Raw genomic sequence first — 25,210 nt, 5'->3', positions numbered from 1 at the left:
AAATTATGAACAAACTGTCCTCCAAGACACCTGGAGATGCTGTTTGATGCTTAACTGAACTTTCTCACAAGAGCAATAGAGCTTGAAAATTATCCCTAGGTCCCACAAGGGGAGAAAGCAACAGCTTTCCAAATTTATATAAAAATTTTAATTATATCAACATGGGCTGGAAGTCTATTAGTCATGATATACTTAAATATAGAAGGGCTAAAAGCTGGCTGTGCCCCCCAGGCTGTCACATACACCCACTGCTCCTCAGACTTGGTGGCAACTGGAGCCAGGGGCACTTGGATTCCTTGCAGGAGGATTCACTCGGTATTTTGTATACAAACAAGTAGAATATACATCAAATTGATATTTATTCTTGCTAGAAGAAATCCATTTTTCTTACTGAATAATCAGTGGGATTTTTCCCCAGAACTTCAATTGCAGTGGGTTTGTTTGCACAGAAATCTGAATTACATTGAAATAAATAAGCATTTTAGGTTTGTTTTTTCTATAGGGTCAAACCCCTGCATACTGGATGGGGAAACCAGTCAGCTTCGATAAAGTTGACTCATGATACAAAAATAGAACTAGTAACACAGGTAGCTATTACACTTACAAAAGCCTTTGGTATTTTTAGAATAAATAGACCTTGACATTTAAAATCCTTCAGGCAAGAGGGACTGGTAGGGGGAGAGTGGAGGAGACAAACACCTCCTCCCTGCCTTTTCACCCCCAGCTTTGGACCAGCTTTGGCCAGCAGTGACAAGGAAAGCATGAGCAAAGGTGCCTTTAGACACAGACAAAAACTGCTTCCCCTGCCACCTCTCTTCAAATCCTTGAGAAAAATACTTAAGCACTGTGTGGATGTGACAGTCTGGTGTTGGGGAATTTTTTTGTTTGTTTTGTTGGTTTGTTTTTTTTTTTCCAGAAGGCAAAAAGGCAAAAGCCCTGTTTATTTGATCCTCTCCTCGTTTATACCTTAGTTCTCTACAGGTGCACCTGATTGGTCATTTAATCAATACATTTCACATGATTGCCTAATTAACAAGACACCCATTTGTAAACAACCTTATGAGAAAAACAGCAAAAGAGATTGTTAAAAAACACCACCTGCAGACTGTTTTAATATTTGACTATCATTATTTATCTCCAGCTCCCTAAAGCTTCCCAGACCAATTCATGGGAAAACTTACGCAGCTTTCTCTCTCTCTGACCAGGCTGCTATTGTATTTGTTGGGAAGTGCCTCAACAAAGGCAGGAATGATGAATCTGACTCCATGTTCTCAGCAGGCTAATATATTACTTTATGGTACTATATTATATTAAAGATATAATATAGTAACATATATTACTATACATATTATGTACTATAATATCATATATTACTATACTATAATATAGTATCATATAATACTATACTATACTAAAGAATACAGAAGGGATACTAACTAAATGCTAAAAAGATAATAATGAAAACTGGTGACTCTCTCCAGAGTCCTGACACAGCTCGGCCCTGATTGGCCAAAGAGTGAAAACAACTCCCAGCAGAATGCAATGGAACAATCACCTGTGGGTAAACAATCTCCAAACACATTGCACATGTGAGCACAACACAGGAGAAGCAAATGAGATAAGAATTGTTTTCCTTTTCTCTGAGGCTTCTCAGCTTCCCAGGAGAAAAACCCTGGGTGAAGGGATTTTTCAGAGAATGTGAATGCTACACACGTGGGCCATGGACTCTCCATCAATGGAGAAGCTTCATCCTGCAGAGCTGTGTGTCATCAGAGGGACACATGGCTCGTGTGTCTCCAGGTGTCACAGAGGCCACTCCCCAGCTCATCCCAGAGACAGCCAAGTGTCACCCAGGCACTCTGAGCGAGGGCAAACACATCTGTCCCACCCACAGCCGTGCTCAACCAAACCCATCCCGTGACTGGCACACAGCACCAGCCCTCCGTGCCCGCTCACCGCTGCCCGCGGAGTCGGCGCTGGCGGGGCTGTGCTGGCGGCTCAGCAGCTCGCTGCCCGCCTTGCGCGGCTCGGCCGTCTCGGAGCAGCGCCGTTTCCAGTAGTTGAGCTCCTCCCTGTCGGCCTCCTGGCAGCGCCGCAGCACCGCCATGGAGCGCCGCGTCTTCTCCACCATCTCCATGATGCAGTTCAGGGCCTGCGGGGCAGGGAAAGGGTCTCAGTTAAAGGAATGTGTCTGTTGTTAGCGGAGTGACATAATGTTCCAGACTGCAATGAAAGATGTTTTCCATTACCACCTGTATGGCAGATTATCTTTGTCAAGTGGGCAGTTTGCCTTATCTTTCTCTTTGAGTGACCACATTCACTCCTCCCTCGGGAGGGGACATTGCTGATAACAGCTATTGAATGTCCCTGCATGGCTGATAAGAACTACAGCATCCCATTGGGAGATGTGAGCCCAGAGGGAGGAGCCAAGCATTCCTACCTGGATATAATCTGGAGGTTCTGGAACACCAGCACAGCTTCTCCACTGGATTCCCCAGAGGAACAGCAGCTGCCTCTGCCACTGCATCTTCAGAGGAAGAGACTGCACCTTTCTCCAGGATCCCTGCTCCAGCAGAGCCAGCCCTGACACTGCAGGAGGGCTGAGCCACAATTCCAATGGGACTGCTGCCAACAGCCTGACCCACAGGGTGTCAGGCTGGGTTCTGACTCTGGCAGTGTTGGTTTAGTTTACTGCATTGTTTATTTCATCCTTTTTTTTTCCTTCCCTATTAAAGAACTGTTATTTCCTGCTCCCATATTTTTACCTGAGAGCCCCTTAATTTAAAATTTATAGCAATTCAGAGGGGTGGGGAGAGTTTACATTCTCCATTTCAGGGGAGACTCCTGCCTTCCTTAGCAGACTCTCCTGTCTTTCCAAACCAAGACACAAAACTATCCTTTGTGCCCTCCAAAAGGAAATAAGCTCAGAAGTTTCTCCTCAATGAGGTGAAAAGTCATCCCATAAGATCTGGGGGACTTCACCTCAAACTTAAGGATAGCTAATTGGACAGGAGGCAAAAAGTCCAACCTGAGCAATTACTAGATATAATACTAGAATTTACATAAATACTAGAAACAGAAGAGATAAAATAATACTAGGAAAAGAAGAGAACAAATAAACTAATCACTTTTTTGGTTTTTTTTACCAGGGGCAGGAGGGCCTCTTGCACCTGGATTGTTTTTTTCTCTGTAAAGAGTTTTGTTATTTTGCCTTTTATTAAAACCTTTTTGTTTCCAACACTGCCACAGAAGCCATCCAGCTGATTTTATGCCTTCTAAGGTAGCTGAGCTATCTTGGTGTGAAATATATCTCCAAGAGCTGGCTCGAAGAGAATCATATTTCAATCATCACAGGTTTCACCATGGAGGGGCCATACCAGGCAGATGAGACAAGTGTGAGGTGGTTTCCCAAGATTTGGGATGGTGTCATGCCCAAGGGCACAGCACTAGGTAGGGTCACCACAAGAGGTAGCTCAACACCTCCAGGACATGCTCCTAAAAGTGGAGAGGAAAACCCCACCACTTTCCTATGGGATTTGGTTATGATCCTGGTGTCACTGCTGCAGAGTCACAGTCCAACTCCAAATATTCAGCTACAGAGCCTCTGCTCCACCCCAACACCACCCCCTCAAAAAACCCATTAGCTTTAAACCATGAGGTCTCTCTGCATTTATGATCAAAGCTGAATTTTAATCCCATCTCTGACAGAAACAGCAGTGAAGTGCCTGGAGGAGCTGCCTTGCTCAGAAGGAAAAAGCTCAGCATAAAATCTGCCAGAAGCACCAGGTCTTGCTGTTGGTGCTTTTTTTGGTCCATAAAAGGCTGGCACCTCAGGGAAAAAAAAGTCTTAAAATACAGTAATGATAGGTTTATTCATTTTGTAAATATCCTGACTGCACTTAGTGCATCTGGGCACTTGTGCTGGGCTGGGGCAGGAAAGATCCCAGTGGGGATAAAGCTGGGGTTGGTTGCTCAGCCAGCCATGGCAGCACCTGGCCATGCTCTGCAGGAGAAGCTCCCCAGCTCTAGACACTTCAGCCACACCAATTTTAGTCTCCACTGACCACAGAGGAAACCTGCCAGGAAAGCACTACAGCTCCTCTCAGCTCTCCCCACCATCCACCTGCTTGTGGTGGCTTGTTCCTCCACCAGCCACCAGGAGAGCCTGGCTATGGTATCAACAGGGAAATCACCAAGTGGAGCAGGTGGAACACTGGGCTGCTGCTTCCCACAGAGCTTCCCACAGCCCCTGCAGCTCCTTACGTGATCGAGATGCTTCCACTCATCCGCCCACTCCCTCTCCGTCAGGCGGTGATCCACCAGCTCGTCCTGGTAGCCTCCATTCAGCCCTGCAAGAACACACAGCCACAGGGGGATCAGATGGGCCAGTGGAGAGAGAAGTGGCCCCAAAGCAAGAATAAAGAGCTCTATTTCCAGCTCCACATAGCTGGGATTTTAAAACACATCTCCAGGTGGCAGCTCTACAGGGGTAATTCCATGCTGGTGCTTTTTTATCCCTGTCTGCTACAATCCACTTGTGGCTCCAGTTCTGACCTGCTTGTGGAGCTGGTTCTCCTGTTATAAACCCACAGCAGCTCAGAGCCTGTGATTCAGGCTGTTGTGTTGGAAAAACATCATGCACCTCCCACACATCCCTTGGAGAAACAGGGCAGGGGGTCAACCTCTACTCTCCTGCTTTGGAAATCTTGGAAAAGTTAATTTCTATTTCCTTGTCCTCTCTTCCTGCCTGCTGGGTTGGCTACACCCAACTCACACACTAAGTCCTTCCTCCTCACCCTCAGTGACTCCAGCCTTCATACAGGGAAATACAAACACTCAATCTTCCTGTTTTTAACTTCCCAGGGAAACTGTTTCCTCTGAACTCTCTGCAAAGACTCAGCTGTGAGGACATGCCCAGCCAGCATCAACCATCTTTGGGTATGAGTGGCCAAGCAAAGACCAGCACCAAAGCTCAACCAGGAACCCTCCAGGCTCTCACCAAGCCCGCCGTGCCTGTCCCGGATCTCTCTGTGCTCCAACATCTTGCTGGGGTCCCTGTAGAGGTGGGAGGTGGCAATATCTTCCAAGGTGTAGTGCTGGAGGGGCGGTGGGGTGGGGTGGAACTGCCCGCTGGGGTTCATCAGGGGGATGGTGAGGGCAGGGCTGTGCCGGGGCGCGGGGCTGATGGTGCAAACCCTCTTGGCCGGAGGCTCTGTCGGCAGTGGCTCCCTGTCAAAGCTGCTGTCTTCCCTCCTGCAATCACACCAGCACAGACAGGCATTCCTTAGCATCCCGTACATGTACTCAGAAAGATGCAGATTTGGAATCAGCAGGGTTTGGGCAGCAAGGATTTTACCACGGGGTAAATGCAGAGAGCTCAAACAAATGCGCTCAATTTGTGAGGCGACGCACAAAGTGACCCCGTCAAAGAAAAGGGTTCAGGATGCCTGAGTGTTGTGATTCATCTCTCTGAGCATGACCAAATTAAAATTTCACAGTTTTTATAAATTTGAGGCATGCTTCACATAATTGCATAACAACTTTTATCTTGGAATAAAACGTGGTGAAAATGAAGCGCATCCTTCCCAGCCCTGCCAATGCCTCCGCTCCTTGCCTTGGGGGTGGGAAACTGCTCAGCTCTCTGGCTCAGGCTTTTCAGTGCTACCCAAAAGTGTCTCTGGGACACACTCTGCCTGAAAGAGGAACCCAACCTGAATTCATAGTGCAGCAGGAGCAGTCATTGAAGTCTCAGAACAGCCAGAATTGTTGTTGGGAGTGATAAGATCCTGGATGCTGCTTAAAGCTTTGTCAGCAGCAAAGATAAAACAAAAGTCACGACTTCAACAACTGAGCAGAGTGACAAAAGCTGTTTGTCACCTGTCTGGACTGTGCCTCTTGCCATTGCCATTGACCTCGATGAGCAGCTCAGAGGAGTCAGCAGGAGATGTGGTGTTGGTGTTGAGCAGGATGTGCTCGTGCTGGGCCAGGTACTGGGAGGGCGTTTGCTTGGCAGCGCGGGCACAGTGCAGCAGCTCCCGCTGCAGCAGAGGCAGGTTGGCCTGGAAAACAAGCACAGTTACAGAAGCTGTTCCAAAAGGTTTGGCTTTCATTAATAGCTCAGAGCAGTAACACCTGTGACCCATGACCCCCACTCAGGATCCCCCAGCTCCTGGTGTCTGCACTGGCAGATTTAGCTGAATTTTCCCAGGAGCCTGATGCTGGTGGACCCAAAATCCAAGTGTTACAGGAAGCACTGTGTGCTTCCAGCATCTAGTTACCCAGAGGTGTTGTGGAATCCCCGCCCCTGGAATGCTCAAGGCAAGGTTGGACAGGGCTTGAAGGAACCTGGTCTAGTTTAAAGTGTCCCTGCCCATGGCAGGGGGCTGGAATTGAGATGAGCTTTAAGGTCCTTTCCAACCCAAACCACCCTGTGATTCTGTGATTTAACCATCCCAGACAGACTCCGTGTGCCAGCACTTCAAACATTCTAGATCTGAACATTTGCAAATAAGATTATAGGCTCAGAAGCTGCCACATGGAGCTTGCTTTGCCTCCTTTATCTCCAGCACACAAGCAGACATATGTGGCACACAACGTCAGCCAGTCCCACACGGCCAGCTCCGTGCAGTCTGTCTTGGGCTCCAGCAGAATTGCTGTGGTGCTTGCAAGGAGAGCTCTCCCAGCAATGTCACAGTGCCAGGAGGCACAGGCAGGCACACAGAGTGGCAGCAAGCCCCAGCAGCTCCCTGTCACCTTCAGGAAGGGGATCACAAATGGCCGCAGGGGGAAGTTGGTCGCCTCTTGCAGCTTGCAGTGAAATTCCTCGATTGTCACCGTTGAGTTCTGAGAAAAGAAATTAAGAAATGAAATGGCAATTTGTTCTTATTTTTAGACATGTGGGAAATGGCTCCAAATGAACAGAACTGGGAGGGAGACAGCATCTGCTGCTCCAGGACTGGCAGTGTTTGCATTGGATCCTGCTGGATGCAGCCAGCAAGGCTCAGGCCAGTGGAGCAGGAATGCTGCACTAGGAGAGGGGTGGGAACTGCCTGGCTCAGCACTCCCCCAGCTCCAGAGTGGGAGGCAGAGGCTGACTCCAGGGCAGCAGGACCCAGCTGGCATCTACTGCATGCTGGGGCAGGCTGTGCAGAGTCAGGCTTTGATCCCAGCTGCTCAGAACTGCACACCTTCCTCCCTTCAGTTCTCCTCATCTAACCTAGCCATGGAGTCTCAGCAGCCTTCTGTTCACTCTGGTCCTCTCCTGGTCCAGCCCTGCTTCCCCTGGGGCTGCTCAGGCTGGGGAATGCCTGGGACAGCAGCATTTGATAATCTGCATGTACAAAACTCACCCCGGCAGCAACAAGCACAATCTGGGGTGAGAACAACAGCCAAAGGGACCTGGACAGCTTCTCCTTCCCTCCCCAAAAAGGTAGGCTGAGGTACTACCCTACATCCATGGAATGAAATATGCTATATAAATGCAGCAGCAGCATTTGACATCCAGGGCTTAAGCCCTGGGAGTGACCCAGAGGACATGGACAGACTCAGGTTTGCCTTGGAAGCAGAAATGCTCCAGGCTGCTGCAGTCTAGCTCCCTTCAGGGCTCAGCCTCAAAATAAAATGTGTCAAAAAGCAGAGATCACTGCAGGAGCTCCACAGGACCACAGCTGCCCAGAGTTCCAGAGCCTCAGTCCAAGGTCACAGAATGGGTTGGGTTGGAAGTGTCCTTAAAGGCCATCTCATTCCACCCCTGCCATGGCAGGGACACCTTCCACTGTCCCAGGCTGCTCCCAGCCCTGTCCAGCCTGGCCTTGGGCACTGCCAGGGATCCAGGGGCAGCCACAGCTGCTCTGGGCACCTGTGCCAGGGCCTCACCACACTCACAGGGAAGAATTTCTTCTTAATAAGCAATCCAAACCTCCTCTTTTTCAGTTTAAAGCCATTCCCTCTTGTCCTGCCACTCCATGCCTCTGTAAAGCATGGGCAGCATCATGTCTAATGCACTGGACAGCATTTCTCCCAGTTATTCTGTATAAATGCAAACACTGGATACAATTCTGCAGCAAGACCTGTTCATTTGGGTTTGAAGGGTGTTCTCATGGCAGGGGTTAGGAATGAGATGATCTTTAAGGTCCCAAATCAAACCATTCTGTGATTCTATGATTTACAGAAAGGCTTTGTCCAATTCCTGCACACAATCGGGTGCCTAAGCCACTGGACCAACAGCTTTTTGAAACACAGCAAAGATAAAATAAATCATTCATTTTCTCAGGAAGCACAAACACAAGAGTCTGGCTCAGTAAAGATGCAAACAACCACTGTGTGCCAGGACCTGGGAGAAGGCAGCCTGGGATGGGGCAGGACTCACCACGAGTGCCAGGACGAGGGTCCGGACCTTCTCCCCGATCTCCGGTGAGATGTCATTCCCAAACTGCTGCAGGGTGGTGAGGAAACGCTTCAGCTTGCTCAGCTGCCGGGCCCCACACGTGGCTGGGAGCTGCTGGTTGGTCAGTGAGGAGGAGGAGGATGAGGAAGGGCCGTTGCTGAACCTCTGGGGTGGGGATGGGGCCCCATTCAGGGTCGGGGGGGAATGGTTGATCCCGTTGGGCACTGCAAAGGGGAGACAGAAGCAATGCTGAGCACCAGGAGGGCACATCCCTGAGCCCTGCTGCTGGAGTGGATCCATCCTCCAGCCAGGAGGCTCCTGCTGCTTTGAGGGGCAGCTCAGGCGGCTCCACCTCACCCAAGGAGGGCTGGCAGAGCCTGCCCTGTGCCTGTCATCCCTCCCTGGGGATTTACAGGGAGTTTCACAAACACAGCTGTTTTTTCCCAACCTGGTCCCATCTGCAACTTTGCCTCCTGTAAGTGATGAGCATGTTGAAACAGACTGAAGGGCTGGAAGTTTGGGAACTCAGCAAGGGATTAGGATAAATTGTTGACATCCCCATGCTGTGGTTGTGCAATGTCGAGCCCTGTCTGATGAGCAGCTGTGCACTGGGGCCTCAGCTTGGTGTAAACCCAGAATTTCAGAGTGACAAGCACATCACTGGAAATAGAGTCATAGCTGATCCACAGGGCTGATCCTTAAAAACCCAGCCCTGAATCCCTTATGATTTAAGTGCTGACAAGGGGGCCACAAGGTATAAAAAACATTTCAAGGGATGGTGTTCAGAGAAGCCCTGAAACCACCTGGCAGAGCTGCCCCTTGCTTGTAGGGAGGAGCAGAAACTTGTGAGAAAAGATGCCAAAATTTCTGCTGCAGCTTCACAAGGATCATACCAAATCCTGATGAATTCAGTGAGGGGTTTTTCAGAGAAGACAGGAGGTACTTGAACAGTTAAACCACTCTGGGGCATGCCAGGGTCGGAGGCTGGAAAGGCTCCACACACCTGGACCTTCGTGGTGAGCACAGGAGGGAAACTTAACCAGAGTCAGTTAAGATGCAAGGAAAGATAAGGCTGCAGAGACCAACAAAGGAGGTTCCTGCCAACCAAGGGGTGACAGCCCTCACAGACAGATGATGAGATGAAGGTGAAGGCCAGCACTGAGAGGATGGAGGTACAAAGGCAGTGTGAGCTCATGCCTTTTGTCAGGGAACAAAGCAACCTGAAAAACTCCTGTTTTTCACACCCACTGCCACAGCAGCAAACAACAGGGACGTCAGGATGTACCCACAGGTACAGCTCCACAGAGTACACCAGAGCTGTGTGAAAGGCAAGGCCTTTCTGGTAATTACTCACAAAGGCCTTTATTTCACTATAAAAGGGTTACAGATAGGGTGAAGCTGCCAAGAGAAGCTCCTCTCAAACAGCAAAGGCTGTGCAGCTCCGTGCTCTCCGGCGGCCACAACCGAAGCGCTTTCCCCCTTCTCTATTTCACTTCCTCTTATTCGTTCAGATGAAAGCCTGGGGAGAGCAACGTGCTCTATTTATAGCTCAGGAGAAAGAGGGGCTGTGAGCCACCCCTGGGGCTGCGGGGGACCCTGGGGAGAGGCTGCCAAGGAGGGAGCAGGGGATGCTGGTGGATGGGGGATGCCGTTAGACACGGCCCCGTAACCGCGCTCTGCCTTTCTGGGCTCAGCCCTCCTGACCCTCTGCCAACGGCACCACCGCAGGGCAGCTGGCACTTCTCTGATCCTGCACACCACCAGGACCTGCTCCACCACACACCACACAGCAGGGCTGCCATCCTGACTGCCAGGTGAGAGCACAGTGCTGCAGCAAGCCAGGCAGAGTACCACGATCAGTGGGATTGCTGGTTTGGGGACACCAGGGTGATAAAATTCATGGGAACAAACCATCATCTAAGTCTACTCTTAAATTCTGCCTTAGCTCCTACACAGCCAAAGGTTTTGCTGTTTCTCCAACCCTGTGTTAATGATCCAACCCTGTGTTAATGATCCCTTTGTTCCAACTGCTCCACCTCACCTGCCCAAGCCAGGGCACGTCACACTCCCACTGAGTGACCAAGACCCTCTGGTGCAACTGAGAAATGAAAAAGCAAGAATGAACTTCACCACAGGTCACATCTCTCATGTGTCTTGGAAAGAGGCAATTAAGTCATCTGCAATCAGCAGTTTCAGGCTTCTTGGCCCTTAACAGCGTGCCAAGCATCCTCATTGGAAAAATTAATTTCTGTCACTTTGCTAATGGTCTTTTTCTGCCTGAGCAAAAGGAGAGCCATTAAAAACGCCTGAGCACATAAAGATGGGGACAATGTGTCTGGCGGGATAACCCAGTGATTAGTGCTGCTGCCAGCACATCACAGTGTGTCCTCCAGGAGGCTGGGCTGGAAATCTCCAAACCCCAGCGCCAGCATGGAACTCTGAGATAGCCCAGACACTGTCATGGACAGCACAGCAACACAGAACCAGCTAGGGAACACTCTGTGCAGGGAAAAGGGGTGAGGAGAGCATGGAAAATATGTACATGCCATGTGTGGGGGTCAGATAACTCCATGCCCAACAAAGTAAAGCAGCTTTGCTGCGGAACAATGCCTTTAAAAAGACATTAAATGGCTTAAATGTTGGCTAAAGAAGGGGAAAAAGGACTCTTTTTAAGCTGTAAGAAAAGGCTGAAGGTCCTTTCCATCCATGGAGTCACCTTTGAGCAACTCTCAGCTACAAGAAGTGGGTGCAAGGCTGCGCTACAGCTGGGCAGGATCAGGACTGACTGTGGCTTAATAGGAAAGATTATAAAGAGAAGATGGAAAAAAGAGAATCTGGATGGACAGCAAGGAATTTTCAAGGCTGGGAAATTAAAAAAATGAAAAACTTTCTAATCTCAGCTGCAGGAATGCTGCCTGCAAAGTGAGATACAGCAGAGTGGGAATTAACTCCTCCAAAAGATAAAGAGGAAAGCCCAGCTCTTGGCTCGCTTGAAGCTGACCTGATAAAAGATTCAATTTCTTAAGGAGTTTATGGTGGAAATCAAGGCTGCACCTGCAAAGAGACAGACTCAAGGCAGCACCAGGAGCAGGCAGGGGGGCAAAGGGGATTACACAGCCTGTTTTATGTCCTGCAAGCACTACAGAACTGCAGCAAAGCCCCGCTCCCCCCTCCCGCACAGCCAGGCAGCATCACCCGCTGTGCCCTGGCTGATGGCTGGGACATCCCAGTGGGTTCTCGGAGCAGAGCCCTCCCTGCTGGCTGGAGCAGGTGCCAGGACAAGCAGCACCACTGGGCTTACGTGCAGTCGGAGTGAAGGACACGGGCCGGGGGCCGCCGGCGTTGACGGGAGGCAGCGGCGGCATGTTGGGAGGAGAGGACCTGGACTGGATCTTCACTTCCACGGGCGATCCGGGCATCACTGGCACCCTCTTCTCACCAGCAACTGTACCAAGAGAAGGTGGCAAGGCTTAGTGACAGTCCCTGACACGCATTTCCCCGCCCAGCACGCTGGGAACAGTGCAAGGGTGAAGATAAGAGCTGGGGGAAGTCACGCAAGGCTCCAATGCTGCTCTGGAGGGCCCCGAGCTGGGGACAGGCACCAGGGTCATGTCTGTGGTGTCTGTGCTCTCCATCCCAGTCTCCTGACTCCATCTCCTCACCCCTCATGCCCAGAGATGCTGTTCAAAGTGCTTCTGTCGATTTGCTCTGCCCGTATTTAAGATCTCTCTGATACAACACCTTGCTGAGCCTTTCCAGAGGAATCACAACCTCTGGGAGCCATGCAGGCAGTAACCTGCACTTGGGCTGGCCAGAAGTGACTGGAAGGGGCCTGGAGTTGTAGAGATGAGCTGATATCAGCTACTCACAGCCCCACTCCTGTGTGCAATCTCTGGTGTCTAATCTATGACCAGCTTAAACTGCAGCTTCCTTTGCAGCCTTGAGGGGAACAGTGTGACCACACTCCCAGCTCCAGTGGCTGGGATCAGCTTCACAAGACAAAAAGGAAGAAACATCTTAATGTAATAGTGAGATGCTTTTGTTTGGTTTTTATTTTTTGGGGGCTATTTTCGGGTATTTTTGGTTTTTCAAGTGCAGACAGCTCAGCAGACAAAGCCTAAGGATCTCCAAAGCACAGCTCCCGTGGGAGCCAGTCCCAATCCAGGGGTGCTTTGTATGGCACTGCCAGCATCTCCAGTGTCCATGACCCCAAAGAATCACCCCTCTGAGATGATGGTCCCCACTCTCTGCTCCTCAAGCTGGCCCTCCCTTGCTCAATTACCTCACTAACGAGACGTGAGCAGCTTGTCCCCCCAGGAACACAGCCAGGCCCCCAGCTGCACCCCAGCTCAGGCTGTGAGGGAGCTCAACCCAACTTCCACCTCTCCAGTGCTGCAAGCTGGGCTTGGGACCATTACCATGTAATTTGTTATCCACAGCTCTTACCAATCCCTGTCAGCTGCAAGAAACTCAGATTTCAGCCCAGGCAAACGATTAAATGCTGCATTCTCATAGAGCACTGAATAGGTGGCGAAATTCTGCACTGAAATACAACCCAAACCTGCTACTTCTTGACTCCCAACAACAAAAATGCTGCTTTTGAGAGCAGAGAGAACACAAACTGGCACCTGAGCCCTCGTGCTGCTGCCTGGGATCTGCTCTGTCAGCCCCAGCACCTGCTCTGCCACCAAGCTGCCTCATTTATTTTCCTTATGGCAAGTCATGGGGAATGCCAGAGAGGTAACAAATGAACTTTGTTATTCCCAGCATTTCTTTCTGCTGTTTGCAGGAAGGGGGAGCAGGGATGATACACTCTGAAAATCCATGTTTTCCTGCCCTGTCAGTACAGGTAGAATAACTGGGGTTGGAATTGCTACAAAACCCACATCTCAGAACAATTGTGTCTTCATTTATCTAAACCTGCTTCCAAGAAAAGGAAAAAATTCCAGGCTTTGCTTTCCTGAAGTGGGGAGATATTGAAGCCCTGGGAAACTACTATTAATTTTAACTTATAATAACTACATTAATCCCATATTGCAAACTACTGTACATGTGGCCCAGCTTCCATACAATTGAACCCTGATGTGCAGACCCTCCCTGGCATTGCCATGCATGAATGTGATATTCAGATGAATAACCATGCACTGATGTAGGAACATGACATCATTTATACATGTAGGCACCTTTTCAGCAGGTGAGTTTATCAGCAAGAGCAGGGAAAACACCATGACTTTCTTTGCTCTCTAAATAAATGCAGCAAAACAGTGAAATTTTGTACACAAAGTTAGGAGTATTTCTACCACAAAAAGGCTGAGTTCTCTCACTCAGGCAAGGAAGGGACACATTGCTAAATGACCCAAATTATTCAATCAAAACAGCACTAATTGTGCCTCTCCAGCACGCAGTGTCAGCTGCCCAGTGACCATCCAGGGTCCCACTGTCACCACCTGCCTCCTCCTCTTCTCCCTCTTCCCATGAAACCCCCTTTCCCAGGTGTACATGGCCAATCTGATATTGCCATACTCTGGAGAGCATGAAGTCCTTAACTCTTCTCCCATTCCTTCCTAAAATTTTCCTAGGGCACATTAAGAAAGCAGAACTAATTTGGTTAATTTACAGAGAGGGAGATAAATTTTGCATGGAATTTATAACCCCAAAATAAAACCAGCTACTGTGTCAGACACCAAAACTGAAGCCCACAAGAAGCCAACACCTTCCTTTCCAAGCCCACTCCAACAGACAAGAAGCAAACAGGATTGTTAAATTTAAAAGCTTCCTGCTAATGACCTGGGGCATCTATAAATGCAGATAAAAACCATCTTTCTGAAGCTGTCCTTTTTTAGCCTAAACATGTCCATTTAATGAGAATCATCTGAGCAAACCAGGCTGTGACCAAGGGCATGAGTCAGCCTTGAGCTGACCTGGGGCTAAAACTGAGCCAGTGAGCAGCTCCCTGAAGAAAGGCTGCCTTCCTGGTCTCATTCTTTCACTTCCACCACTCAGAAATATTTACTGGCTCACCAAGAGCAGCTTTTCAGTGCTGCCTCCATCTGCACAGGGAGGATGCAGAGATGCTCCTCAAAAAGCATGCAAGTCACTCAGGTGTGTCACCCACCTAAAGAGTCAAACGCCATCACAGACTTTGGGTGATATTCTAACACCACTCACCTAAAAAGTCAAATACCATCACAGACTTTGGATGATACTCTAACAAGAATAATTGTTGTCAATGCCTGAATGCTCTGAGCACCAGAGCAAGATACCTGCCCAAATTGGAAACACTGCACTGCTCTCCTTCAAAAACTCCTCCTTCCAAACCTTACCTGGCTCAGAAACACAAATGCTGCTGTTCCTTCTCAAGCAGTGCCTGCAGGAGCAGGCCAGACATATTTATGGCACAACACTTTGGCTGTCACGCTGCCAAATGCCCAAAGTTTGCAGTGACACGTGCTCAGCTCTGCACCAGGACCTGCCCCAGGTGAGCAGGGACAGAGAGTGGGAGAGCTGCCTTCCCAGCCTCAGACACACTGCAATTCCCCATGGGAAAAGGAATCAGAGAAAATAAAACCCAATGAGGTGCTGTTTTAGCCCTGGCTCCATGCAGGAATTCCATCTCCTCCCAGCAGTGATGGGTTTGCAGTGTGGATTTTGCAGCTTTCAGCTGGGCATGGGCAGCTGCAGCCTGTGCTCCTGCCCTAGATATTCCTGTGGCCCATTTAAGGAGCCCAGGTGTGCAAGAGCCCAGAAAGCCCCAGGGCTGTGAGTACACCTGGAGCCCTCCCTCTCTCCCTCCCTGACAAGCTGCAAGGCCCTGGGTTCATCTGGCTCTGCTCTGGCTCTCCGTGTGCACCAGATTCCCTCCGCTGCTCCAGTCGCCATCCTGGCGTAACAAATTAAAAAGGAACATATGTCAGGATTAAGTGCAGCTGATGATTTCTTCTTTCTGGAGAGGAGAAAGAGCCAAGGGAGACAATGGGAGAAGAGGCCAAGAAAAAATCTGGGGTCTCAAGTGATGCTCAGAGAGGTCCCACTCCTGCATTCCCAGCTCTCGCAGCACATTTCAGAGGGGCAGTTTCAACACCAGCTCCAGACAGATCTCATCCTAATTATTTTCTTTAAAGAAGTCTTTCCACCTATGCTGTTTAGTACAAAGAGTGTTGCTGTGACAGGTAACCTCAGCATTTACTAGCACTATCAACTCTATAAAGAAACTGCTTTATTAATCTCTTCATGCCTGTGGGCTTGAGAAAAAGGAAAAGCAGAAGGAAAAAAAAACCAGCAACAAGTTAGGGAGTATCTCAACTACACTGGAATTTAAATTAATCCCTAAATTCCTTTGGCAATTAGAGAATAAACTAAGTGATGAAAAAGAAGTAAAAACAGTGCTTGAGGAGAACTGGATGTTACCTTCCCCAAAAAAGCAAGATTAGGAAGTGGAGAAGAGTGACAGTGAGGCAGACAAACATAAACTGTCTCCTCCTCATCCTCTTCCCAAAGCTCAAAATATAATTCAGGGCAGTACCAGGAGGTGCTCCACTCTGCTCAAGAGAAAGCCTTGATCTAGATTCCCTGGCAGAGCCATGGATTTGCTGAGAGCAAGGGAAGAGAGGGAGAGCCACTGCTACAGAGCAGAAAATGGGGATGCTTTAATTGAATTTACACTGCAGTGTCTGCATGGGCACAATTTAATGCAGTCACCTCCCTGAGAGCACATTCCTGATGCACAGGTAGAATTCCCCTTGGTTCCATGGCACAAGAGTTAAGGAGGAAGGATGAGCTGTGGAGTGATTTTGGAGCTGTCATTTGTAAATAAGCTGCAAAGAGTCTGAACTGTGTCTCACCAAGCCATGTGCCAGACTCAAGCTCTCCAGCTTTCTGTAGAAGTCAAACCATGAAATATCTTGGAAGAAATAAGAGAAAAACATATGAAACATGAGACAGCCCTGCAACACCAGCAGCTATGCCCAGGTAAGGGTTGGCTTTTCCCTTTGGCAGCTTGCAGGACACAGAACAGGCTCAAAATCAGACCTTATCAACAAAATTTTTACCACTAAGTGGTTATATTGCAAAGCTGTAAATTAACAAAGGTGTTTTTTGAGTAAAAAGCTGCATACAAGGGTTTGCCCAGTGGTTCGGTGTAAGGAGAGAAAGCATGTCATGATTTCAGACAGAAAGAAGAAGTTTAATCAAAGCAGATGTTCTCAACTTTCATCTGGAACAGGCAGAACATATTCAAAACACAAAAGGCATCTCCTCACCCCAAAAAGTTAAAAGCCCCAAATTCATCCCTGCCTCTTGAGAGGAAGCGACTGGAGAACTGTCCCAGTAACAAGAGCCAAGGTCAGGTCTGTGGCAACCTATAAAATCAGAGGGTTTTAGGAAAACTGCAGAAGGCAGGCTTCAGATGCAGCAGAATTGTTAGTAGAGCTAAAAGCAACAGTTATGAGGTAAGTCAGCCTTGCCAGCATCAAGGTCCAGCAGGATAAATTCTTTGGTCACCCACGAGCCACGTCTGAGCTTATTCCAAAGCCAGTGGACAAACAGACACCCCAAAGGGGATGTAGCCCACCCCAAAACATCTCTCAAAGCAAGGAGATCAGCCACTGGCCTCCTTCCTCTGGCCCTGCCCCCTCAGGTGAGCACTTGACATGGATTACAGACCACCTACAAATCAGCAAAATGAGCCCTTCCTACAAACAGTCCTGGGAACTTCTTCCCCCACTGTTTACATGGATTTAGACAGAGCAATGCCAAAGTTGGCTAAATGGATAGAGAGGCCACTGGAAAGAGGGAAAAGAAGGAGGGACAGACCTTTAACAGCCCCCTCTGACCAAACTGTTCTACACTGTGCAAGCAGCTCCATGCCTCATGCAGGAGGGCAGGCCAGGGACTGCCCCAGCCCAGCCCTGACGTCCCCAGTGAGGAGGAGGAGGATGTGCTGCAGTTGGCTCCTCACAGGGTCCCTGTTGATCATCTGAATGCAGACGAGAGGCAGCATCAGTGTAACCTGACCTGATAATGTAAATAGGGTGAAATGAAATATGGTTCGCCACCTCCCCAGCTTTGGCGAATGTTTATTTTGAATAACATGCTTATCTGCTCCAACTGCTCACCATCTGTTTTCAGTCTCCACCAAGCTAATATTTTTCACATTTAGGAACTGAGAAATGGGAAGAATTACATTTAAATTTTATTAACATCTTTCCTCCGCTCCAAGGTTGCCTTTCCCTCCCCTTGATGGCTCTAAGCCATCTGTAGAGCACCTTTGCAGTTCTCCAAGGCATGCAGATGAGAGGTGATCTACATGCAAAGCAAGAGCATCATTACTCAGGCTTCCAGAAGATGCCATTTACTGCAATTCCCCCCTCACCTGCTTCCAGACAGCTTCCCCCAAGCTCAAACTCCAATCACAGCGTCAAGGGAGAAGTAATATTTTATCTTTTTGCAGCATTGCTGCATCAAAAAGCGATGGAGAGGGGAGATAAGCATCAGGAACAAGGCAGCCAACACAGCAGCTTTCAGAAAAAAAGGATGGTTGGGTCTGTCCCAATTTGGAGGAGAGTGAAACACTGGGAGGTCTGTAGTCAGGATGACTTCTCTCTACAAATATTGACATTTATTTGCTTGCGGGGTGGTTTCTAGAGGTCTTTCTTTGCTTGAGTCAACAAAAGGTGATTTACAACCAGCACTGGAGGGACACGAGCGTGTGGCACAACCAGGTCACCAGCAAGGGCTGGTCACAGGAGGTCCCTGTCCATCCTCCTCCTCCATGCCATGCAGTTGGCCAAGATGCTACTCCAGCAGCAGTGCCAGTGGGTAACTCATGTCCCTGCACAGATATTTCTCCACTCCATGTGATCAGCCTATTTTTACCCCATTTAGCTTGGGTTTATGGCACATCCCAGCTCCTGAGCTGTAAGATGCTGTGGGAGGGGAGAGGGCTAGGCACCTCTCAGGAGAGCCTTGCATCACACAGGAGGGAGCTGCTGAGCCTGGGAGAGGCATTTTATAAATCAAAAATAAACGCGTGTATCTCCATTGCCATCTAGTCCTCTCCCACACACAGCTGTTTCACTTTAAATCTCAATTCAATGTGAAACTCAGATAGAAGAACTTGAAAGAGCAAAGTATGTTATCGTTCACAAGCAGTCCAGAAAGCAGTTAATAAGGGAAATAAGATTAATAATTTATTCCTGAAGGCAGACTGCAGATCTTTATCCATCTTGCCCTTCAGTGATTTTTATAAAATCCTATTAATGTGCCTGGCTCTAGGAACTCAGCAGTAGCACAGGTTGGATTTGGGGCAGTTCCCAGGCAGACAAGGCGGCGGCAGCTCCAGCTCTGCCTGTGCCATGGCCGTGTCAGACCCAGCAGCACAAAGCTGCCTGCAGGGCATTGCTGCCTCCTGAGCCTTCCTCTGGGGCCAGGACTCAGGCCAGGACCAAACCCTGAATGTGGGGTTCACCCCACAAACTATCACATCCAACATAGAATCACAGAATTTCTAGGTTGGAAAAGACCTGTAAGATCATCGAGTCCAACCCATGTTCTAACACCTCAACTAGATCATGGCACCAAGTGCCACACTCCCCACAGCTGGGGTACATCAAGCCCCCAAACTCATCTTGCTTCTAAAGGAACACAAACCAGCCTGTTGTGGTTATCCCCACTCTCCTGCTCTCTTTCCATGAAGGAGCAGGGAATATTTACCCTGACAGCCATTTCCATCCAGGAGCTGTAGCTGCTCTAGCACCACCACAGCCATTCCCTTCCCACACCACTAGCAAATTTTGGGGACCCTTGATGTCCCTGGCAGCAGCTTTTGCTCATCACTGTCTCAAAGTGATGCTCCCTCTGCCAGGGAGCCCGAGGTGCATGGAACCCTCCTCATCCTCACCAGCTGATTGCTCTGCCCTCATCAGAGACAGCCACCCCAGAGGGAGGCACACACTCCTGGAATATAGCCCAGGAGAAAACATTCCTGGAAACCAAGGCCTGCATTGCAGTTTTAGGATAGGAAGCACTCTGGGGATTGAGGGGAGTGATGCAGCCTCCCCAAACCACCCCTTTGGCTGGGTTATAACCTGGGACAGGGCACTCGTTCAGCAAAGCCAGAGGCCCTCACTAATTCATTTGCTTAGATACTGCTAAGTATTTTGGTAATTTTTCATTAATTCCTTGTTCCATTTAACATCACAGAATCAAGACTATTTTTCTTTTAAAATCACCCACTCCCATAACAATATTAAGCAATATTTCCTCCTCCGCACTATTTACTCCTTGGGCAAAAGCATTGGGAATGAAAAATGAAAGCAGCTACAGATATCAAACGGGCAATTATCACAATCATGGCAAAAAATTGACTTCTTAAAAGTCTCAGCACTGCTCTCCAAAGCCTCTGACTCTGAGCAGAACAACAGTGGCAGGAGCAAAGTTTCCAGATGGGAACATCTGTGTCTCATTTGCCTCAGGGAAGAAAACACCAGGAAGATTAACGGCTCCCGAGGCTGGTGGAGCCCAGACACAACATGTACTGAAGGGATACCACGGAGAAAGGCTTGGAGCAACAGCCTGCTAGCAAAGATTGGGTGGTTTTATTTAATATTTATTCTGCAGGGCTTCTACACGTGGGGAAGATGTCAGGGCAAAACACAGCTTGGGTTTTGCTTGTTGTAAAGGTTGTGTAGAGTGAAAGTAAGTTTTGAGTTAATTATGCTTGTATTAAAAAAATAAAATAAAAGCAGCATTTTACCATCTCAACTATTTTTAGACAGAAAAATTAATTTTAGAGTTAGCTTTTAAGGGGTTACACTCCTAAAAGGTTTGAAATTGCTCCCTGCCCAGAGCATCAATGCCATGGATTCGCCCCTCTGGGGTCCAGTTGGTGTAAACTTGAACACCAAGTTTACACCAGAGAGTAAGAAGTGATCCAACAAGTGGGAAACTCATGGTTGAATGACCAAGTCTCCCATGGCAATGGCAGTAAAAACCTGTTTCCCTTAGGAGCATTCCTTAAATTCTGCCACAGTTTAGGGACCACATTTCCAAAGGTGGGCAGGCCTATAACCCACAGGTTATACACAAGAACAACTGAGCACTGTAACTTTGAGAGCGCAAATCTGTTTTTCATTCTGCCTAGGCTAAACACCATGGAGTAAATAAAGCTGGAACTTTTGTACCTGTAAAATTTTGGGAGGTCCAAAAGAGGGAAAACAAAGTGAAACAAGCTCTAAGTTTAGAAAGCATTTTCCACCTTAACAGAGGCTTCGAGACAGCCTTTAGGACATGATTTTATCTAGCCCTCATAAATCCTTTTAAAACTTGGACTGCTGGCCATTTAACAAGCAGCTCCACCCTTCTCCTGCTCTCCAGATGAAACACATTCACACTGGGCTCCATTTTGTTCCCTCCTTCTCCAACCCAGCAGCACCAGCAAAGCAGCAGAGCCTGGGGAACCGTGGTTAATTGGCATCCTCTAATTACTAATTAGCTCCAAGGGGCTCTCTGCAGCTCCAAACAGTCAATGGGAATGCATCCACTGATTTAAACAGGCTTGGGAACAGCAGAGCTGCTGGAGCAGGCTCTGAGGAGTGACCCAGGGAACTCACAGCTCCCCAAGGAGGATCCAGCACCACTGCAGCCCTTGCTGGGCTTCTCAGGAATGGCTAAGGAAGGTTTACAGGGTTCTCTCCTCCAAGGGGAGCATTCCCAGGGGTTCTGGCTGTTCTGCAGCTTCTCCTGCTCCTCTCACACAGATGCTGCAATTAGAGGTGTCCGAGCAGCGTTAGTGGTTTAAAAATCCATCCTAAGAGATTTAAGGCACAAATTCATCCCAACACCACCCCACAAACTCCATTTAGGACCCTGAGCCTCCTCTCTGCATGACTTTACCAGGAGAGCTGAGGAGAGGGCAATGTGCACAGAGCACAGCCAGCAGGAGCTGATGGCCACCAGTGCAGCGAGGCCACAGCTCCCACCCTGCAGCACTGCCCTGCTCCCTGCTCAGCTGCCCCAGCAAATCCAGGGCAGCACTGCAGCTCTGGCATTCCCACGGCTCCCCCAGGACAACCCTTCCCAAGGGAATCCTGCAGCTCCTGCACTGTGAGCCTGGCTCATCCCAAAAGTGATGGTCAGGTGAGCCAGCCTCCTTTTTCACTGCCTGGTGTTTCACGGCCCAGCTCTCAGTTTCAGCAGGAAAACTTGTGGGAAAGGAGGACATTTTCTAGCCATAAGAAATTGAGGAGGTGCTGAGAAGGATGCTGTTTCTGGGTCAGCACAGTGAGCCCCTTTGCTGAAGGCTTCCCACCACAGTCCCACTGTGCTCACTGCAGGATGAATCCCTGCCTCCCCAAGGATAATAATTTTGGGAGTTTCCTCTGAGAAAAGCATTCAATTGCACTGCCTGGTGCATTTTTAACCCCAGGCAGCAGAGGGATGGTGTGATACCCCTTATCACAGTGGCAGGTGAGCTCAGACCCCATCCCACAGCTCCTGGCACTGCAGATCCTGCCCACCTCTGTGCCTCTGCTCCCAGCCAGCTGCTGGGAATGACTTTGGTCACACACACGTCAAGTTCCTACAGGGATGTACAAAAGCTCCCACAGACTGTTATGAGGGCAGCAAGGTTTACTCCAGTATTTTGTCATCAGAGAACCCAGAAATCCTTCAGGAGAGACAGCCTTGTCTGTGCAAATCCTTTCCCCAGGACCGCTGAGATCCACAGTGCTCCTGCCTCGCTGGATCACAAACACAGGCACTGTCCATGACTTGGAGAGGTCCCCATCCCACACTGACACACCCCAGGGATCTGCACAGCAGGGCAGAGACAGCCTGGAGCACCTTGGGAGCTCAAGCAACACAAGGAAAAAAGGGGAACAGCCTGAAAAATCATGAAATCTTTCAAAATAAAAGGATTAAATCAAACCCACCTTAAAATCACCCAGTGACTGAAGATTTGGGAGCTTTAAACCTGATTACTAAACACATACAGGAGGAGTTTCAAGCTTTAAAACCATTTAAGAAGACATCCCTCTTGCTGTCCTCCATCTTCCAAACACTGCTGCTTGATGGTTTGGTGCCCAACATTATAAATGAACCTTAAAACCAGCACTGACCTCAGAAAACAACCAAATCTGGATTTCTCAGAGCATCTTCATCAATCATGAATATCACTGGGCTAATGAGAACAGGAACAGCAGCTCTGGGGTATCCAGTGAGTAGAGAGTACTCCAAATGAGTAAAGCACAAACTGGAATATAAAAAGTCTCTGCATACCAGGCAGACACAAAGCAGCAGTGCTAGCAGCTCAAGCACCACTACCAATAACTGTAAATAACTGCAATTAAAATAAAAAAAGGCAAGGTCACTTCAGAAAGAAGTGAGATTTCAAGGCAGAAAACCACATTTAATCCATAACAACCAACGTGACCGCAGAGAGGCACAAATAATACCAAGGACACCCCAAGCTATTACAAAAGTCTATATTAAAATAGGAAAAAAAAAAAAAAAACAAACTAACAACAAACCTGTTTGTTAAGCACAGACCAGGTACAAATCCTGACCATCTGGAGAAGGAAGCAATCCAGAAACTCATAGTCAGATGGGCCAGTTTAGATGAAAACAATGGTCATTTCAGCAAAAAACAAAACAGAAACCAAATCCAGTGCAAAACAAACCACTAACCAAGTTCTACCACAAACCCAAAATGAAGCAATCAAGGAAGGATGCAGAAAAACATCCCCCTTGGGTCCCTGAAGTCATAGCATTTCCAAATATAAAGCAGACTCTAACACAGAGTCTCCCTTCTCCAGATGGAGGCTGAAGAGCAGGAGCTCAGCACTGCCAGCCAGCCCAGGGCTAAAGCTGCACCAGGCTTTATCCAAAACTGGGCAAGTTATCCAGGAAATCAAGGAGGAACTTGGGAAAGATTTGAGAAATCTCTTTCATCCTCACTATTTACAAGTGCCAGAGGGGACTCCATCTCTCTGTCGGTGTCTGCAGGGAAGGGTGACAGCAGGGACAGACTCTGCTCTGTGGGGACAAGAGGAATGGGCAGGAACTGGTGCTCAGGAAGTTACACCTGAACATGGTGTAACTTGGGGAAAAACTTCTTTACTGTGTGGGAATGCTCAGGGAGGGCAAATATCTCCCTGACTGGAGGTGTCCCAGAACTGCCTGCACACAACCCTGTGCTCTGGGTGACCCACCCTGAGCATGTGTGAGCAGGATGTCCCTTGTCCCACAGCCAGGCTGGCTCTCCCAGGCAGCCCTGGCACTGCTGCCCACACCAACACCCTCAGAGTGCCCTGCTGATACTGCTGGGGTAGCCAAGGCTCACTAATGAGTCCCCAGCTCCCTGGCTCTGTGCAGAGCTCACTTCATTCACTTGGGCGCTAAGTGCATTCAGTGCTGCCCAGCTAATATCCCTGCCATCACTGGCACACACAGGAGCCCTGCCAAGATGACAATTCTGCCTCTTAAAAACACTCCTCACACCACTACACAAATGGCTTTTCCTCTGTGCCCCGAGTCTGAGCAGCCTGTGGGAAATTTCCACCCTCCCCAGAGCTGGAAGCACAGGAGGAACACACTCGGGGGTGTTTTGGGGGCCTGATGGTGTAGAGGGGTCCTTACACACCTGGAGCCCCCAGAGCCAGCATCTCCTGCAGAGTCCAGGCACAGAGAGATCAGGATGGACAGGAGAACCATCCAAGTTGAGTGTTTAGAATCATGGAATGGTTTGGGTTGGGAGGGACCTTGAAGATCACTCAGTTCCAAACCCCTGAACACCTTCCACCAGACCAGGTCACTCCAAGCCCTGTCCAAGTGGAACATGGACACTGCCAGGGATGGGGGATCCACAACTTCTTGGTCTGTTCAGGATGCACAGCAGTGACTGTTTCTGTGTGCCTCCTTCCCCTCCCTCTCGTAGGCAGCAGGGGCGGAGAATTTCCATGGATAACCTCTGGAGATTCAGTGATGCACAGGGACTGGAGAGGGAAGGCTGGCTCAGCTGCTGCTGCACTCACTTTCAACCCATCACACAGCAGCACAGCACTGACAAGACTTCCCAATTCATCATTCTTAGGGTTGTCCTCAGGTATCCACCAGTAACCTTCATTAACCTGCTCCCCTGGAGCACAGGGGAAAAACAAAAACACAAAAAGCTCAAAACTGCGAGGCCAGGGCACAAAGCAAGGCAGCAAACCCCCAAGTTTGTTCTAAACTGCCATTTTCCTTCCCTGGTCACAGCAAAGCCTGTGACACTGTGCCTATAAATTTCCTCTAATGGTGCAGCAGCGAGGCAGAGCCCCATCTGTGCCTGGGCACAGGTGAGACTTTTCACTATCGTGTAAGTGCAGGCTGCCTTTCAATTACACTCACCAGCCCATTAGGCAAATTAGATTTGCATATGAGAGGATAACTAGAAAGTCAAGAAATAGGCCCTGAAGGAAAATCCATTCTATGAGCTACATGTCCCTGGGAAGATGTGGACAGGGAGTTTGCTGTCCATCCCTTTAGGGCTACTTTAGGTTTTCATGGTGTTCAGGTTTCTCTCAGTGCTGGCATGGGTTTGAGGACAGCCTCTCCACCAGGCAGAACTGGAGCCAGACAAAGACATCTGTGTTCCCTGCACCCCCAGCTCCCTAAAAAGATGCCCATTTCTGCAGGGAAATGCATCATTTGCAGGTTCTGCCTTGCAGATTAAAATACTACTGGTGTGAGAGAATTTCAATTGATCCCACCTGGGTTTCAATAATACATCACTGAAGTACAGAATTATTTCCAGCACTCTGAGAAGGTCCAGAGGGACCTGATACCCAG

At 48.9% G+C, this 25,210-nt stretch overlaps 1 protein-coding gene across 9 annotated transcripts in view; it reads right to left on the bottom strand.

Annotated features, from left to right (window-relative positions):
* The window catches only part of CBFA2T2 (CBFA2/RUNX1 partner transcriptional co-repressor 2), a 62,389-nt gene that overhangs the window by 6,181 nt on the left and 30,998 nt on the right, over positions 1-25,210 (bottom strand). For all 9 annotated transcript variants that reach the window (XM_064729642.1, XM_064729637.1, XM_064729639.1 and 6 more), the window contains exons 2-8: positions 11,688-11,831; positions 8,369-8,610; positions 6,754-6,843; positions 5,878-6,059; positions 5,000-5,253; positions 4,264-4,349; positions 1,957-2,152 (exon numbers count right to left, since the gene is read on the bottom strand). In XM_064729642.1, the coding sequence (XP_064585712.1) occupies positions 1,957-2,152; positions 4,264-4,349; positions 5,000-5,253; positions 5,878-6,059; positions 6,754-6,843; positions 8,369-8,610; positions 11,688-11,805 (1,168 nt within the window). In that variant the 5' untranslated portion in view covers positions 11,806-11,831. The remainder of the gene's footprint in view (positions 1-1,956; positions 2,153-4,263; positions 4,350-4,999; positions 5,254-5,877; positions 6,060-6,753; positions 6,844-8,368; positions 8,611-11,687; positions 11,832-25,210) is intronic.

The sequence above is a fragment of the Zonotrichia leucophrys genome, chromosome 20 (assembly GCF_028769735.1).
Source record: "Zonotrichia leucophrys gambelii isolate GWCS_2022_RI chromosome 20, RI_Zleu_2.0, whole genome shotgun sequence".
In the NCBI taxonomy this organism is placed as follows: domain Eukaryota; kingdom Metazoa; phylum Chordata; class Aves; order Passeriformes; family Passerellidae; genus Zonotrichia; species Zonotrichia leucophrys.
This window is presented reverse-complemented; position numbering and strand designations above follow the sequence as displayed.